The sequence below is a fragment of the Rhineura floridana genome, chromosome 6 (assembly GCF_030035675.1).
Source record: "Rhineura floridana isolate rRhiFlo1 chromosome 6, rRhiFlo1.hap2, whole genome shotgun sequence".
Taxonomy (NCBI): Eukaryota; Metazoa; Chordata; class Lepidosauria; order Squamata; family Rhineuridae; genus Rhineura; species Rhineura floridana.
In genome coordinates this window covers 71,925,437-71,940,658 of record NC_084485.1, presented here as the reverse complement: position 1 = coordinate 71,940,658, position 15,222 = coordinate 71,925,437, and the positions used below count along the sequence as shown (strand labels likewise).

The window sequence follows — 15,222 nt, the reverse complement described above, 5'->3', positions numbered from 1 at the left end:
TACTGGTTTCAGTGCATCTGCACCTCTGTGTTGTGAATTCAGGGACACACAACGTCAGTCAAACTCCAGCCCTTTTTACTCAGACTCTGGGATTTTTGAGATCAGATGCATTTTTCCTTCAAGCCAACTTCGCACCGACTTCAAAACTGTTTGGTCAGTCAACCCGTTGTGACTGTGAAGTGCATCCAATCAAAACGCTTTGTTGTGGGCGGTCCTAAAAGGTCTAACATCAGCAGTGTGGCTGGGTGTATTCCAATCAAATAATAAAGATATGTATAGATGCGTGCAGATTAGTTTCAAGCCACAGCCAGACAAAACTGTCTCACTGCTTTTTAAGGAACAACTGTGCACATAGCCTAAATCAGACTTGAGCATCTTTCTCCTGTTAACAAAAATTCAAACCCGTAATAGTTGTGGCACAATCAAAGCGGCACTGATGACGTTTAAACCAAACAGATGATGCATCATCTTAATTGCAGAGTCCATCCAATCAAACACAGGATACTGTTACCTACAGTAATAATAGTGTAGCATTTCCATTCTAGCGTATGCAAAGCAGTTGACCCATACATGTTACTAATCCTTACAATAGCCATATAAGGTATGTCTTATATTACTGAGGTTGGGGCTCAGAGAGAGTGGCTTTTCTAAGACCCCTGATAAGTTCATGGCAGAGATCAGGTGTGAACGTTGGACCTTCAGCCTCATAGATCACTCTCTTCATTGTTACACAATACTACTCTCAGCAGTGTAGTTCTCTTCTCAATACAGTTGGAGACCACATGCTGTTTGCGGCCTATTGCCGAAATAAAACACAAACACCATTCATTGGGTTAAATCATGGGCCACTTTATTAAACGGAATCAATTAGAATAATGAACCTGCAGAGGGGAAATCAAGTGCGGGAGCATTCTGATGATCCAGGCAAAGCCTGCTTGCAGCCATAGGGCGACTAAACCTTGCCTGAGCCTGGGGCTGCCCTATGCCAGACCCCAGCTCAAGCCACACCCTGAAGATGTGTAGGGGGTCCAACCCGCATCACCGCCCCCCGGAGCCGTGAAACTCCGAGCGGATGAGGCACGTTGGCCCCAAAGGCGGCCCGTGTTCTGCCCCCCGGGCCGTATAGCCCTGAGCTGCAGGCCCCCGGACCGCCAATCGCCCCCAAAGGTGCCTAAAGGTGTCACCTAGCTGCCCTTTCCCTTTAAACCTTTTCCCGCACTTCTTTGCCACAAGTGACCGTTGACATATTGAAGCTAAAAACACACCAATCAGCCTATTAACCCCAAAGGCACCCGTGCTAACCCTTGACCCGTCCCCCCAACCACAGTGTGGAGTAGGCAAAAGAAACCTGCCAGCAAAGCGAGGCAGGCAGGCCAAAAATTCCTAGTCGGCCCCGTAGCGACCAAATGAATCACACTGCAGTAGAGGGAGGGTCGGGCGGGCGCCGCCAAAATTCAAAGGAGGGCGGGAGGCTGGTGGAGTGGCCTTAAATGGCCTTCAGCTGCCCCGCCTCCTTACTGTGCGTCACGACGGCGCGCTGGCGCGCCACGTGCGCACGCACACACCCTTGATGGCGGCCTGGCTTCGGCAGCAGCCGCAAACACGCCCCTTTTGCCCGGCAGGTACCGGGCACGGAACGGGATTGCGGCCTATTGCCGAAATAAAACACAAACACCATTCATTGGGTTAAATCATGGGCCACTTTATTAAACGGAATCAATTAGAATAATGAACCTGCAGAGGGGAAATCAAGTGCGGGAGCATTCTGATGATCCAGGCAAAGCCTGCTTGCAGCCATAGGGCGACTAAACCTTGCCTGAGCCTGGGGCTGCCCTATGCCAGACCCCAGCTCAAGCCACACCCTGAAGATGTGTAGGGGGTCCAACCCGCATCACCGCCCCCCGGAGCCGTGAAACTCCGAGCGGATGAGGCACGTTGGCCCCAAAGGCGGCCCGTGTTCTGCCCCCCGGGCCGTATAGCCCTGAGCTGCAGGCCCCCGGACCGCCAATCGCCCCCAAAGGTGCCTAAAGGTGTCACCTAGCTGCCCTTTCCCTTTAAACCTTTTCCCGCACTTCTTTGCCACAAAAGGGGGACAAGCCTCTGCTTAGTCTCCCTTTACCCCACACCCGATAAGAATCTCATGCAGACCCCTCTGCAGGTCCATCAGGAGGATGGCATCGTTGCCTCCCGAACTGCATGTCCAAGCATGTCTGCCACTGAGGGCCTTGCCCTCCATGTCCGACCACAGCAGACAACCCAAGGCTACCGAGGCCTCGACTGCATGTCCTCACATGCCTGCCACTGAGGGCCTTGCCCTCCATGTCTGACCACAGCAGACGACCCAAGGCTACCGTGGCCTCAACTGCATGTCCTCACATGCCTGCCACTGAGGGCCTTGCCCTCCATGTCTGACCACAGCAGACGACCCGAGGCTACCAAGGCCTCAGCTGCATGTCCTCACATGCCTGCCACTGAGGGCCTTGCCCTTCCTGTCTGACCATAGCAGACGACCAGAGGCTATTGTGGCCTCAACTGCATGTTCTCACATGTCTTGCCCTTCAGTAACCTTCTGCCCTGAACCCTGCTGGAACGACATGGGTAGGAGACCATTCCAGCGCATACTCTGTCAACCCAGTCACCAAACCATGGCCCACCATCAGAGGCCCAGCTGTGAACCAATGTGCGTTTGCGGCCCCAAGGCCAGCCTATGAGCTCATGCCATGGCTGCAGAGTAGACTGCGCATCTGCTCCATCCCCGTCCAGCAACCTGCCAAAAACAGAAACAATCGTGAACAGTTGGGTCCCAGACCTTCAGACTCGCCCCTGGGGTGAATGTATTCCATGCGCCCCCTACTTCCACCTCCTAGCGGCCTGCACCTGCATATACAAAAACCAAATAGACCGTCCCAGGTAGGCAATTCCACTGCCGGGTAGGCAACCCCAATTCCGGAGGGGCATGGCCCTCAAACCCCCATGGGTCCGCTCCCAGGCATCGCGACACTAGACCGAAACTTTATGAGGGAAGATCCCTCCCCCTGAATATCAGGCAGCCAGGCCTATAGCTTCCGGCCAAAAACACTATGTCGCCGTCATGGGGAAGTGTCCAGTCCAGGGGAGGGTAAAATAATGTGGAATGACTCTTGTACCCCTGGTCTGCCTGGAAACAAACCTTGGACCCCAGGATGGCTCGAAGGGAAGTCTGACCTGGCCCCAAACACCCCCACCCCCCATCCGGAAGGCTCCAAAATTAAGTGTGAGGGGTGCTACATGTAACCGCTGAGCTTTGAAGCATGATGGTCACAGGGCACCTCCCTGATCAACAATCCCTGGCGGGTCAGGTGAACATGGAGGGTGAGGATAAGGGGTATGGGGGTGTGCATGGGCCAGCTGGCCAGCACATGACATATCCCAAGACATGTGAATGGTCCTAAAGGCCCCCTGCAAGCCTACCTTGCGACACACTGGCAGACAAGCTTTACTCCTACCATCTGTGATGAATTCCAGGACGAGATTCCTAGGAATAGGCCACGCTTTGCATAGCCCCTGCCATCCCCCCAACTCCCAGGAGTCCCCTCCTGCCCTGACCATCTCTGACTCCCCTCCCCCATCTCCCAGTATGCGGTATGGGACTAGCAGAGTCGGTCCTTCCTCTAACTGGAACACCACTGACGCACTGCAGGAACGGAGGGGGCCACACCGCAGGTTGGCGCATAAGGCAGCCAAAACCCTGAACCTGTGGTGAGGCTGTGAAATCCCTGTTATGGCACTATAAACCCCACCACAGAAGGCCCCCAATACCTGAAGGGCAGAAAGCAAACACTTTCCCAGCCCCTGAAAACTTCAGGATCTTGATCTGCAACAATTCAAGCTTTTTCCAGGCAGCCTGCAGCCCTGGGTCCAAAAGTCGATTTTAATACCCTGGAAGGTGAACACTGGGGCAGGATCCTCCACTTTCCCAGCTGCCAAAAGAACTCCCCAGTTCATAGCTACGCTATAAACTGTGCCATCAAGCGCTAACATGCACCCAAAGTCTGCCCTACCCGAGAACTGGACATCATGAAAATAGTGCCCCACCGCTTCTGGGGCCTCTCGTCTCCTGGCTGTCCCTTCCCAGAAGGGGCTGAAGTGCTCCATGCAAGAATACAGCAGCCCATAGGTAATGCTCTGCTGCATAGTTGACCTAAAAGGCAAAACTCAGCAGCTCAAAATCCACCATGTGTAACAGCTGGCAACGCAGGCAGATTAGCTGCCACACTTGCCCATAAGGCATCTCTGCCACAGGTGCGCACTATATTGAATGAAGTGTAGTGCACTGTGCATAGACTATCTGGTATGAAGCCATCACTGACTGACCCCACTTGTATGACGGATGGTGAATCAGGTAGACTTTGCCCACTGCCACTTTGGGCACTATACAGGGGGGGCACTGAGAGAGCAGAGGTAGGGGATGATGGGAAGGGGCCAATAACCCTGCCCAACTGTGTGTCTTCATCAATTGTCCCCTGGACCAGTGCGTCCATAGGATCCGGAAAACTGCATAATAAAGAAAAACCACATCATAAAATGAGTCTCCCCATAACTGGGCAGTCTGCAAGCAAGGTCCATAGCCCTCGAGCGTAGCTGGGAAGGGACACTTTTCTCAAGCAGCCTCTGCTGGGGGCTGCTTCCCACTCCTTTGGGGGGCCCTGGCCCCACATATCCTTCTGGCTTGTTGTTGTGCCTTTAATAGCAGGTTCGTATTCAGCAGTTATTAGATGGCATGGAGTTAAGCAATGTCATCTTCTAATGTCTGCAGATCAGATGACTCTTAAAAGCACAGGACTAGAGGCCTGTAAAAAAGGTGGGCACCTTATCTACAGACCAGTTTGTAAACTAGCTAAAGAGAAGATGCAAGCAAATGTGCAGCCTGCACGTGATTAATTCCATTATGTTTAAATAATTTACTCAGAGAAATATGAATTGGACCAATTCTATGCATACTTACTTATGAGAAAATCCCCGAGTGTATCGTTACTTCTTCCCCTGGAAGGGTGCATGTGATTGCACACATACAGCAGAATCCTATGTGTGTTTACTCAGAATACCACAGATTAAATGGGTCTTAGGACAGAGGTTTATGGGACTTAACTGATGGAAAGGTTCATATATTTTTACCTGGGTTTTGAAGAACGTATTTGGGGGGGGGAGAAGCTTGACAGTGAAAAAAGGGGGGATGAGTTCCCTTTGCATTTGGAGTTGAAGTAGTTTTGGAGGTGAGGTTGCAGCACTAACTGGGGGTCCCTACTGGCTCCTGCAGCCTCCTTTCTGTCTCCAGCTGCCCCCCACCCTCATCAGAAAGCCTCTGCTCTTTGTAATTACATTGCATTGCTCCAATCCAAATGGCCGCTACGTTATGACAGAGCATCTTTCTAGGTTATTCTGCAAAAGAAGTGGCGGCCACAGGCAGCAGAAGGGTGTGGGAGTGCAGGCAATTTTTTTTTTTTTTTTTTTTGGGGGGGGGGCTCTCATCTCAAGTTCTCCCTAATTGACTAACCCCTTCTCTGAACTTTCCTGGTTTGCAAAACAGTGAGGAAGTGGGATGGCCTTCTCAGTACATCCCTTAATAAAAGCATCCCCTCTCCAGCTGCCCCTGGAATGCCCCCAGTGTCAGATAGCCCACTACCTCTCTAGGTAATTGGTAACTGAAAAGTAACATTTAGTTTAAACTAAAAATACACTTCAGTATCAAGAAAAGGAGTCTATTCCTATTTTGCTTTCTGTAATGGGCAGGGGACCCCAATAGAAGTATCTCCTGGCCCTAACTGGAGGTTTGCCACCCATTACAGCATTGTGAGAGACATGTAGTGAGCAAGTGGCAATGTCAATTGCCACATAAGGTGTGGAACTGGACCTAAATACATAGGAGAGGAGAGAGACAGCTCTTCGTCTATGCATCATCCCTTTACCTGCTGCATTACTATGCTTAGAGAAACAGACAGGAGCTCTCCATGAATACTTGCCTCTATGTTCTGCACAGAAGCCTGCCTGCATAAATATTTTGTTTAGTTTAAATAGAAAATCCTTAAAATAACCTTTTCCCCTACTGTTCTTTTCAAATTATATTTAATCCATAAAAATGCTGACTGTAATTCACCTTCAGCTAAAGTAAACATTTCTCTCTGCATACTTAAAACACAGACACACATGCCCTGGGTTGCAAGACATATTTGGCCTTTTCAATCTCTCTTTTACTATCAGCATAGAATTAAATTTTAAACATTGTCTCTCCCCCTACTCCACATATTCCAGGTTTATGATAGAAAGTCTAGGGTACTATTTAACTAGAAGTAGGTTGTTGTGTTTCCCTTAATCCCAAACATTATTTCTATGATAAATGATGGAATCAGAAGGTGATAGTTTGAAGGAAAGAAACAGGAGAGAGCAGAAGAGCATCAAAGGTGCCCCCATAGCAGTGCAGTTTGTTTAGGCCTGACATGTTCTGAATAAAGATTCTTCCTCAGGGGTAACTGAAACTGAAACCGTAACTGGAAAGCCACCCGTGCCCCGCTGCGGCTGAAAGTCCTCACGCGTCTCGTCGCAGCCGCAAGGCCGGCCCATCAGAGGCCTCACCGCGGCTGAAAGTCCTCCCGTGCCTCGCCGCCGCTGGAAGTCCCCATGTGCCTCGTCGCAGCCGCGAGGCCGGCCCATCAAAGGCCTCGCCGTGGCCGTAAGGCCTCCCGAGCCTCGCCGCGGCCCCAAGGCCCCTCGCGTCCCGCTGCCGCCGCTGCCCCCGCTAGGCCGGCGCACCAAAGGGCCCGCCGCGGCCGGAAGGCTCCCCGCGGCGCGCAGCAGCCGCCGCCACAAGGCCTCCGCCGCCAAAATTCAAAGGAGGGCGGGAGGCTGGTGGAGTGGCCTTAAATGGCCTTCAGCTGCCCCGCCTCCTTACTGTGCGTCACGACGGCGCGCTGGCGCGCCACGTGCGCACGCACACACCCTTGATGGCGGCCTGGCTTCGGCAGCAGCCGCAAACACGCCCCTTTTGCCCGGCAGGTACCGGGCACGGAACGGGATTGTTTCAACTGTATGTCAAAGTATAGACATAATTGCCAGTGTAACCATAAGTCAGGCAAAGTCCTAACTCCTCTGCCACTGCATATTAGTGCACCCTTATAGTTGACAGCAACTTATGAAAGAATGCTTAGGCAAATTGTTTATTCAATGCTACACACATGGCTGGTTGAAGATGTTAAAGAGTCTGCCTTGCAGGCCTGTGAGGAAGAAGAGGGAGTGGCTAACATCTGCCACTTTCAGACCAATAATCCCTGCAATGTTCTTTCACAAGTTTGTGCTTCATAATGTTACATTGCCAGTAGATCCAGGATTACATATTCCAAACGAGGAGCCTTATTTGCCATTGGTGTAATCTTTATTCACCATGTTCCTCTTGCTAACATTATAGCCTTTTATTTATAGTCTGCCTTACCCTTAGGGTTAACTAGATCATTGCAACAGCCTGTTGAGGTAGCTACTGTTACCTCCATTGCACAGATCAGCAATTCCAGCTGAGAAGTGAATCTACTGGCCTGTGTTAGTTCATGTATTTGCTTCCTCCACTCCCACTTTTACAGCGTGCAGCTTTGGCTTCAAGTGTTCTGAGATTTTCCAGTTCTTACTAAACGTGAATTTCATTATTAGCATGACTATGACTCTGAAGTTCGGAAGATTTAATTTGCTTATATCACAATGCCATGATATGGTCAAGAGATCAGTTGCATTTTGTAAGGCTTGGACAAGATTACATGTGTGATATGCATGCAGGGTGAATTATGGATGCAGGGTACTTTGGTCTTTTGTAATGCATTTATTCAGGAAGTTAGATGGTTCTGTAAACAGAATGAAACATCAAAATTCTTGGGTGATGTAAATGAGTTAGGAAACAAAGGTGCTCATTAGTGCTTTATGAGTTAGGAAACAAAGGAATAGAGGAACTGCAGTTCCTACCTAGGATTCTGGACCTGGGAGATCTATGTATACCCAGCCACTAGGAGTGGTCTTAGATAAGTCATTCTGATTGTGCTCAGCTTCTCATCCATAAAATAGTATTACCTCATGTGGTTGCTGTTAAAATGAACAACACAAAGATGGGTAAATCACATTGCACATTATAAATCTACAGAAATGATAAATGAGTATTAACTGTATTTATTTTTAAAAGTTATATCGTGCCCATCCACTGCTGTTGGCCCCCAGAGTGTCTTAAAACAAATATACAGCACTCCTGACTCCACAGAATCATCAAATAGTAGAGTTGGAAGGGGCCTATAAGGCCATCAAGTCCAACCCCCTGCTCAAATCAAAGCATTCCCAACAGATGGCTGTCCAGCTGCCTCTTGAATGCCTCCAGTGTCGGAGAGCCCACTACCTCTCTAGGTAATTGGTTCCATTGTTATAGGGCTCTAACAGTTAGGAAGTTTTTCCTGATGTCCAGTTGAAATTTGGCTTCCTGCAACTTGAGCCCATCCTGGCCCTCCTATATGTGACAACCTTTCATGTACTTGAAGAGTGCTATCATATCTCCCCTCAGTCTTCTCTTCTCCAGGCTAAACATGCGCAGTTCTTTCAGTCTCTCCTCCTAGGGCTTTGTTTCCAGTCCCCTGACCATCCTTGTTGCCCTTCTCTGAACCTGTTCCAGTTTGTCTGCATCCTTCTTGAAGTGCGGAGACCAGAACTGGATGCAGTATTCAAGATGAGGCCTAACCAGTGCTGAATAGAGGGGAACTAATACTTCATGCGATTTGGAAACTATACTTCTGTTAATGCAGCCTAATATAGCATTTGCCTTTTTTGCAGCCACATCACACTGTTGGCTCATATTCAGCTTGTGATCAACAACAATTCCAAGATCCTTTTCACATGTCGTATTGCTGAGCCAAGGGTCCCCCATCTTATAACTGTGCATTTGGTTTCTTTTTCCTAAGTGTAGAACTTTGTATTTCTCCCTGTTGAATTTCATTCTGTTGTTTTCAGCCCAATGCTCCAACCTATCAAGGTCCCTTTGAATTTTCTTTTTGTCTTCCACAGTATTAGCTATGCCCCCCAATTTTGTATCATCTGCAAATTTGATAAGCATGCTCTGTACCTCCTCATCCAAGTTGTTAATAAAAATGTTGAAGAGCACTGGGCCCAGGACCGAGCCCTGTGGTACCCCACTTGTTACTTCCGCCCAGTTTGAGAAGGAACCATTGATAAGCACTCTTTGAGTACGATTCTGGAGCCAACTGTGGATCCGCCTGATAGTTGTGCTTTGTCTGGCAATATGACTCTGCTTTTGGGAGGGGTGTTTATAATATATGTGAGAGGGAAAGATCAGTTGCAGGTGTCCTTCAGGCTTAATCTCTTTATGTTGCCTAACAGGGCTTCCAGGAGGAGGAAGTGGAGAGCAATGGAAAGGGATCCAAGGTTCCTGATAGAGCTTATTGTTGTGGGTACAGTGGTTGTAGCCGCCTATTTACTACATCCCACCACTTGAAGGTAAGTCATTCTACCTTCAGCCTAATGTAAGCTTGTAATACTGCCATTTAGAGGACTGAAAGCTCTGCTGTGGCCATAATGGGAAATCACGAGCACTGCAGAGTTGTCAGTGTGCACAGTTTTCAGTTGTCAGTGTGCAGTGACTCTGGTAGTGCTGGGAGCTAGGAGGCAGAAAGGAGGGGCTTAGGCAGAGCTATAGAAATTTTAGCACAGAGTTGGTACTGGCTCCCTTGATGCTGTGTGTTAGCAAAGAGGGGCTAGTGGCACTAGAAATGAGCAGCAAGAAGTAATTGTATTAGTCCAGCCTAACTGTTGCTAGGGTAGGGTGTTGATGTTGTTGGACTCCAACTTCCATCATCCCTATTGGCCATACTGGCTGGGGCTGATGGGAGCAGGAGTCCAAAAACATCTGGAAAGGACCATGTTGGCTACTAGGGCTGCGCACCAGATTTGGCCATGGCCCAAGCCAAATTGGGCCCAAGTGGACACTTTTGAGCCTTGGCCGAGTCGGTTCTGACAGCCACGGATTGTTGTGGGTTGGATTTAATGACCAAGAGCAACCCGGGGCTCTTGGGGTGGGGCATTAGGCAGGAAGAAGAGGCAGCTGCAGCTCTTGTTCTTGTCTGATGAGCAGAGGCAGCAAGCTTCCGAGGGTCTGGGTGCTCTTTTCTAAGGGGCTTTCTTTACAAAACAGCATTGCCAAGGATAAATGGGCCCTGCTCTCAGTCAGGGAAGGGGGAGATGCAACGTTTCCTTTCCGCTCCCCCTCCCCACCATATGTTTAATTAGGGTTCCTTTGCCCCAATTAAACATGAGCCATGCTCCCCCAAACTTATTTGGGAGTGTCTCTGAGCCAGGGTAGGTGGTCCCCGGGTCAACCCAAGGCAGGTGATGCCCCCCCTCCAGATTGGAGCCATGGGGTGGATGGGGCGTCTGTGCACAGCCCTATTGGCTACTCCTGTTTTAAAGTATCATTTAAAATATTAACATGCACACAGCTTACACAACAGTTGGAATCTCTCGTCTTTGCAAACCTTGAAGCAGGGGTGTAGAACCTCAGTCCTAGGGGCCAAATGTGGCTCTCCAAGCTTCTCTGTCTGGCCCTTCGAACTCTCCCCAAGCCATACCCTTCCTGGCCCTGCCTTGTGCTCTGCCTGCCTGGAGTGCGGCCTTGAACTCTGTTAATGACGCTTGCTTGTCTGGGTGGAGGCTAGAGAGAAGTTTGTGCGGAAACTATGCTAACGCCGTATCTGGGTAAACTTTACATGAATTCCACCGCCCACTATTGCTCCGGCCCCATCCACCACTGGAAGGTTTCCCAGAAGGGAATGTGGCCCTTGGACTGAAAATGATTCTCCACCCCTGCCTTAAAGTCACATAGCCCTTCTAGATGACAATTCACCAATGCAAGCTAAAACAAAACACTCTCTCAGAATAGTTCTGGGGGAATGGATAGGATCTGATACAGTGGAGTTAAGAGAGTGTAAATCTCTCCTCCCCTCTGCTTCTATATTCCAAATTGGCGTTGCCCCAGGCAGTTTACCTGAGGCTCGGCTTTCTTGTGTATTTCTCTACAGGTGCATGAGCGGATTCATACAGGTGATCGTCCATACAGATGTGACTTTTCAAGCTGTGGGAAAACCTTTGCTACAGGTAACACTTGTAGGTCATTTGTCATGAGACACCATAAAATGTCAAGAACAAAAGATTCTGTTCCTCTAGTGGAGTTATGCAGGTCTAAAGATGACGATCCAGTTGCAGTAACCTGAAAAGTATTGAACTCAAAAGGATGAAGAGATGAAATTAAGTGCAAGACAAAAGGTATAGTTTTTGGTGAGCAAGGCCACCTGGCTTACCGGAAACTTCCTGTAGTCAATGTGCTGTATCTGGGGAAGGTTCTTTGTGTTGTTGTGTTGCTTGCACCACCTTGTGATGGTGCTAACCTTGCATGACTTTGTCCCTTACAGGATATAGCCTGAAGAGCCATGTGAGAACCCACACGGGCGAGAAGCCATACAAGTGCCCAGAAGATTTATGCACCAAAGCCTTCAAAACTTCTGGAGACCTGCAAAAACATATCCGGACGCATACTGGTGTGTGCTGCTGTGCTGATTATTTTAATTCAGGGCTAACCAGGAACTGAAGTCTTAACAAGAAAAGCGGGGGGGGGGGCAACGACGACAACAAGACCCAATATTCCAAATGGAATCAAAAGATGTACTCATTTTTTGTTTTAAGTCCAGATTCTGTACCAAAGAATTCCATATTTTTTGATCCAGAATAAATTGTGCAAATGTATATAAATGTACTTCATTTGCATAATTTTTAGCACAGTGTTTGAGTTTTGGTGTGGTTTAGAACTTTGGCAAAGGCGGGTGTGCTAAAGGTCAGAGGAAGAGAAGCAAGGAATCTTTGGAGCAATGGGAAAGATTTGTGCTGGGAACAAAAATATTTTTCTTCCACATTATTGAAAGCTTTGTTTGAAGCTTCATTTAGCATAGCTGGGAGGATTAGAGACCTAAGTTTTATTCAGTTGTTTTATCTCCATATATAACATCACGTGAAGAGAGAGTGAGCAAGCAGTGTCATCCCCGCTGCCTCTCTTTCTACACATTAGGGGGCATGTCTGCAGAAGGAAAGCCTGCTGGATGCATGTAGGCTCCTTATGAGTTGGGACCATGAATGCTCACAGGAATAGTCTAGGAACAGATATGCTAGCAAACATGATCTCTCATTCTCTCTCCCTCTCCATTTGATGATAATCTCTGGTTTCTTTTAAAAAGGAAACTATCATAATTAAGAAATGAAATGAAATGAATTTTTATTGCTCAAAGCCATAGGCTACCACAATTAAGAATACATGAAAATAAGTGATGCCCTGAAAAATGAGCTGCTGCCTGTCTTGATTTACAGCACTAGGACATTCAAACAAGACTATCGCAGCACATTTCTTGGCAAATACATTCCTGTGTTGTCAGCCACTTGAGATTAGTATGCTTTCCTGCCTAAACCCTTAGTCAGAATGGAGAAACTCAGATTTATGAGACAAAATATGTGCTCTCCACCAAGCCCCTTCCAACTGTTGTTCCCGTTAACAGTATTATTAGCCACCTAAGCTCAGGGTAGGGCTTCTGAGATAAGAGCTGCTTAGAAAGGCAGGGAGAAGCACCACAGGGAACAAGGATGCTTTCCTCATTTCCATTCCCAGTAGTTGTGCCCTCTTGGAGCTGCACAGATCCCAGCTGGTAGTACTGAGAGAAAGGGAGAGTGTCGATGCCTGTGTGAGCTTGTTAGTGCATCTTTGATGTAGCCCACTAGTCACTTTGTAAAATAAGACACTGACAGACAAATGTTCTCCATCCCTGCCTCCAGTGTCTACAAGAGCGGTAAGGAACCTCCAGCTTGCAGGCCTAATTAGGCCACTAGCCCTCCCCATTTGGCCTGCCAAGCTGTTTCTGTCAAGCCCATTTGCCTTACCCCTGATGTCATATGACATCAGGTGTGGGGCAGGTAAAGATGGGGCTTGGATGAAAGGGGCTTTGCAGGCACCACTAATCGGCTGATTGGCAGTGACTGCAAAGACTCATCAGCTGATGGTGCTTGGGAAGTGTTGCATACAGTTTTTTGTCTGTGGTTTGATTTCAAACCATGTGGGCAAAAACAGGTCACCTGATCTCATTGTGACATCAGGTGATTGATGCCCAGCAGTCAAACTTGACCTTTGGGCTGTTTGTGGAGAATAGTATCCAGCCCACTGGCCAGAATCGGTTCCCCACTCCTGATCTAGAATGAGGCACTGTTCAAGTTGTAGCTATCTGAGGGAAATAACTGAGGGCCTTCTAAGCTGTCTTGCTAGTAATAGCTTCACATATGTTATAATATCTGGCTCTTTGAAACTGTAATGAAGATAGAAGACCCCTGCCATTGTCCTGCCCAGCTTGACAGTATGGTATTCGCACAACTTTAGCGTAGATGTATTGTGCACTTAAAGGAAAGAGTGTCTTGAAGTGTCAGTGCTATCACTGGTTCACTGAAGATGCCTTCTCTTCCTTCCTTCCTCTGAAGGTGAGAGGCCCTTCAGATGCCCTTTTGAAGGCTGTGGCCGCTCTTTCACCACCTCCAATATACGCAAGGTCCACATCCGGACACATACTGGTGAGCGACCGTATACATGCCCAGAGCGCAACTGTGGGAGAGGGTTCACTAGTGCCACCAACTACAAGAACCATATGAGAATCCATACAGGTAATCTTGGGCATGGTATACTTTCAGAGTCTTTGGGGGTGGTGACATTTGATTGAACTTGGGTGGACAATTTAGCAGACGAGACCAGTGACACATTTCTGGATTCTGGGGATCCATGTGGAAACAAACTATACTAGGCTTGCTCAGTTGAATGGGTCCACATCAGTAAAATGACAAGGAAAAAGAAAAGGTGTGTTGAACTAGTACTGTAAAGCCAGTGGAGTGAGGTTTGAATCCCCCCCTTGCTTACTGTATTCTTACAGTGCAGTATTATGTATGTTTGCTTGGAAGTAAAACCCGCTGTGTTCAGTGAGGCTTATTTCCTAGTAAGTGTGTTTTAGGGTTGCAACCTTATTTTATGCCATGAAGTGAGAGACCTACCCTTCTGTATTTGCTTATGTTCCAGGGGAGAAGCCATATGCCTGCTTGGTACCAGGCTGTGGAAAACGCTTTACTGAATATTCTAGCCTTTACAAACATCATGTGGTTCACACACATTGCAAGCCATACACCTGCAACATCTGTGGCAAAACCTACCGCCAGACCTCTACCTTGGCTATGCACAAGCGCACAGGGCATGGGGAGCTGGAGGCCACAGAAGAGAGCGAACAGGCCCTCTATGAGCAGCAAATGAGAGGTTAGTAGGTGCTAGAGTTTTGTGGGAAGCTTCACATCTTAGGCTTATATATTCTTGTCACTTTCCAGCTCATTGCTCTTCAGCCTTCTGCTTCCTAATCTTTGCATACTCCTTTTTGCTGTGCCTGTCTTGCCTTCAGGGACTTTTCTAAAGGCCACTTCAGTGCCCCCATTCAATAGGATACTTCCACTGACCCCCCTTTCCTTGTTCCCTCAGTTGCCACGATTACTATGCCTTTACTGAAACACCAGTGTATTGTTTCTGTGAAGGTGGAACAGGAGGAGGAGGAGGAGGACTGCATGACTACGCCAGCAGTTCTCGTATCTCAGGATGGAGCAGAGCAGGTATGGGGTCTGCAGAAGTTGAAACTAAATCCAGAGGTAAAAATCTTGACGTTTTGATACCTAGGACAGATCAGATTATATTATTCTAATGGTAATCTTTACCCTGAAAATGCTCTAAACTTAAACTTTTGCTATAGTGTATCTGCCTGCAACATCCATTTTAGGCCCCATCCTAGGTACTTAGTTGCTGGTATGTCACAGGACCAGGGTTTTGTGGCATTTTAGAAGGATGTCTACAGTTACTGGGGCTTGGGCTTTCTTGTTTTAACATGAATTAGGTGCTTGCTGAAACTTTTCAACATCTCATAATTTAAACCTAGATTCTAATCATACCAGTTTGGGTAAACAAACATTATGGAGCAGCATTGTTATGATATATGTCTGTTAATGGTGACATAGTTCCCGATTCTGCATTGTATTAATCTCAGGTATGCCTCCCCCCTCTCCCAGTTATTTCTGCATTAAACAAGGTTTTGATTATTGAAT

General features: G+C 48.1%; 1 protein-coding gene across 2 annotated transcripts in view; it reads left to right on the top strand.

The window, feature by feature from the left end:
• ZNF76 (zinc finger protein 76) overlaps positions 1-15,222 on the top strand; it is a 41,160-nt gene that overhangs the window by 13,393 nt on the left and 12,545 nt on the right. For both annotated transcript variants that reach the window (XM_061632328.1, XM_061632327.1), the window contains exons 6-11: positions 9,394-9,510; positions 11,088-11,163; positions 11,478-11,603; positions 13,576-13,755; positions 14,162-14,392; positions 14,609-14,736. In XM_061632328.1, coding sequence (XP_061488312.1) covers positions 9,394-9,510; positions 11,088-11,163; positions 11,478-11,603; positions 13,576-13,755; positions 14,162-14,392; positions 14,609-14,736 — 858 coding nt within the window. The remainder of the gene's footprint in view (positions 1-9,393; positions 9,511-11,087; positions 11,164-11,477; positions 11,604-13,575; positions 13,756-14,161; positions 14,393-14,608; positions 14,737-15,222) is intronic.